The 2,872-nt window shown below is 48.1% G+C and overlaps 1 protein-coding gene across 1 annotated transcript in view; it reads right to left on the bottom strand.

Moving 5' to 3' along the window:
- Positions 1-278, bottom strand: part of Sod1 (superoxide dismutase 1, soluble) — a 9,158-nt gene extending 8,880 nt beyond the window's left edge. Inside the window, exon 1 of the mRNA XM_013027521.1 lies at positions 116-278. Coding sequence (XP_012882975.1) covers positions 116-187 — 72 coding nt within the window. The 5' untranslated portion in view covers positions 188-278. The remainder of the gene's footprint in view (positions 1-115) is intronic.
- Between the last annotated feature and the right edge of the window lie 2,594 nt (positions 279-2,872).

The following is a 2,872-nucleotide window of genomic DNA, read 5'->3' on the forward strand; positions in this document are numbered from 1 at the left end:
GGCGCGGATCCTCCGGCCGCCCGGCGAGGGGCGTGACGAGGGCGGCCCCAAGGCCTCACGGCCGCCCGCTCCCCGCACAGGTGCGTGGGCCACAGGCCTCTGCCCCGGGCCTTGCCTGCTGCTCGAAGTGGATGATGCCCTGCACCAGACTATCGCCCTTCAGCACGCACACGGCCTTCAGCGCCATGATTCGCCCGCGACGCGCTTGAACCCGGGTCCGAAAACGGCGGGAGGAGGCCGTTAGACGACACCACAGGACACGCCAACACCAACCCGAGCGGTGGCGGAGGCCCGGCTCTTTTATAGGTCGGTCCCCGAGGTCCCCGCCCACCGTGGCCCGGAACCAATCACTACCTAGTGAGTCATGTGGGGGCGTGGTCGGGCGATGGCGCGCCTGCCCTGGACGCGCAATGCCTGACCGCAGACGCCGGCGGCGGTGGAAGGTCCGGAAGGCTGAAACCCGCGCCCAAACAGCTTCCGAGGTTGAAGCTCGTGGGTCCCACTGCAGAAATTGCGAAAATGAGGTTGTGTACCTGGGAGGCCTGAAGCCACTTTGTCTAGAAATGTCGTTAGAGCCGGGCGCCGGTGAACCTCATCTGTGAATCCTAGCTGCTCAGGAGACTAGAATCTGAGGATCGGGGTTCGAAGCCAGCCCGGGCAGACAAATTAGAGAGACCTTTTTATATATATATATATATATATATATATATATATATTATTTTATTTGTAAACATACTGTACAGAGGCGTTACAATTACATGGGCAGGATAATGCATACATTTCTTACCAAGCATTGCATCCCCCTCCTTTGTTTACCCTTCACATCCCTTCCCAGCCTCCCCCCACCGACGTTGTAAAGCTCGTTTTTGACATGACAATTTGTACTTCTCATTGTTGCAACAGGTCCACCTGAATCCTTAGCTCCAGTTAATCACCAAAAAGGCCTGAAGCAAAGTTGTGGTTCAAGTGGTAGAGCATTAGCCTTGAGTGAAACCGTCACTAGTATGACCACTTTGGTCCCAATGTCTTATTTGATCTTTAGACACTGGAACCCTAAAAAGGAAAAGGGGAGGAAGAAGAGGGAATAAGACAGAAGGGGAAGGGAAGGAAAAAATACCAAGATGGATGTTTGCCGTAGGCCTCAGTGTTATCATGTTTGGGGGTTCCTGATGCTACATCTTTTTTTATTTATTTATTTATTTATTTAGTCTGCCTTGGCTCTTGAACTCAGGGCCTGGGCGCTGTCCCTCAGCTCTTCAGCTCAAGGCTAGCGCTGTACCACTTGAGCTACAGAGCAACTTCCGGCTTTTTCCTTTTTGCTTATGTGGTGCTGAGGAGTCGAACCCAGGGCCTCATGCATGCAAGGCAAGCGCTCTACCACTGAGCCACCTTCCCAGCCCCCATCTTTTTCTTGTCTGCAGTTTTCTTCATCCTTTGCACATAGGGTTATATATTTGGTTAGCCAAATTCTGCTACTGTCAGATTTTCCTAGTTTGTCAAAGTGACACCCTGAAGACAGCACTGTGGTACCTGATTGGTTTCTAGTGTTTCCTGTGGTTTTGTATTGTTCTTATTTGCAGAGACATGGGCAAGGAAAAAAGAGTTAAGTCCTTGAGACCTCTTTGCAAGAGAAAGACATATACTTAATCTTTCAAGAAGAAATGTGAACGTGCACACACAGTACAAACTATTTTCCTGAATTGTTTTTGCAAGAGATCAGTGTGTTTACTTCTGTGCTCAGAAATGTGTAGAAATCTACAAGGGACCGTGGGTAGCTCCCAGTAGTGTGCAGAACGCCTTCACCAAGGCTCATTTAGAATTGTTTGTACAGTGAACATGCACCTGTCTGCCACGCAAGCTATCTTAGAAAAAACACCACCATGGGCTGGGATGTAGCTCAGTGGCAAAGCGCTTGCCTAGCAAGCGCAACGTCCTGGGTTCGATCCCCAGTACCAAAAAAAAAAAAAAGAAAAGACAGAAAAAACACCACCACCACCCACCACCACCTCTTTAGTTGGAAGAACTGTTCGCTTAAACCACAAAGGAAGGAAATAAATGGTCCATCTCCCAGAGTCCCTGAATAACCAGAGGTGTCGGTGCTTTGTTCCTGAGGAAGCCGTAAGTTCAAACCCAGATTTCCATCTTCTGCTTGGCTAGGATTTCAGGCCACTTTGTTTTTTGTTTTGTTGGTAGTGGTTTTATTCTTTTTTGTGTAGGGGGGAGGGTATTGAACTAAATAAAAACCTCTGCTTGTAGCTGACCCCTGTACTTGAGCCACACCCCTAGTCCTTTTGCTCTTGGTTTGCTTTTCAGAGTCTCTCTGTGTCCAGATCCTTGGGCTGTGATCTACCTTCCAAATAGCTCAGCTAAGATACACTTTATTTGCCCCCTGGACTGTAGTGCATCTTCTACACATTTATATCATCCTGGAGACAATGTACATAGTTGTGAGTTTGCTTGTTCTACTTACTCATATTCTCCAGATCACTTGCATGTGCTAGGTAGTTATATAACACAAAATGCTTGCCAAAGAGCCTTTGCCCAAAGTCAAGGCCAAAGTTTCTTTGGGTTCCAGGAAGTTAGAGGGGCACAGTTCAGTTCCTTGTAAACTGCCAAGACAGCAGCCTACAGTTACAAAAAGCCGCGTTGGTACGTGTGTGTGTGTGTGTGTGTGTGTGTGTGTGTGTGTGTGTGTGTGATTTATTGGCAATACTGTGGTTTGAACTCAGGACCTCCAATTTACTAATCACTCTCCAAAAACAGGGTAAAGGAATTTTAAGTATGTGATATTAAACATTATTTGTGTCCTCTTGGAGCAGATTATGGCATCTTTGCATTATTGACATTTTGGGCCAGACAATTCCTGAGGTGG

The sequence above is a fragment of the Dipodomys ordii genome, unplaced genomic scaffold (assembly GCF_000151885.1).
Source record: "Dipodomys ordii isolate 6190 unplaced genomic scaffold, Dord_2.0 Scaffold104, whole genome shotgun sequence".
Taxonomy (NCBI): Eukaryota; Metazoa; Chordata; class Mammalia; order Rodentia; family Heteromyidae; genus Dipodomys; species Dipodomys ordii.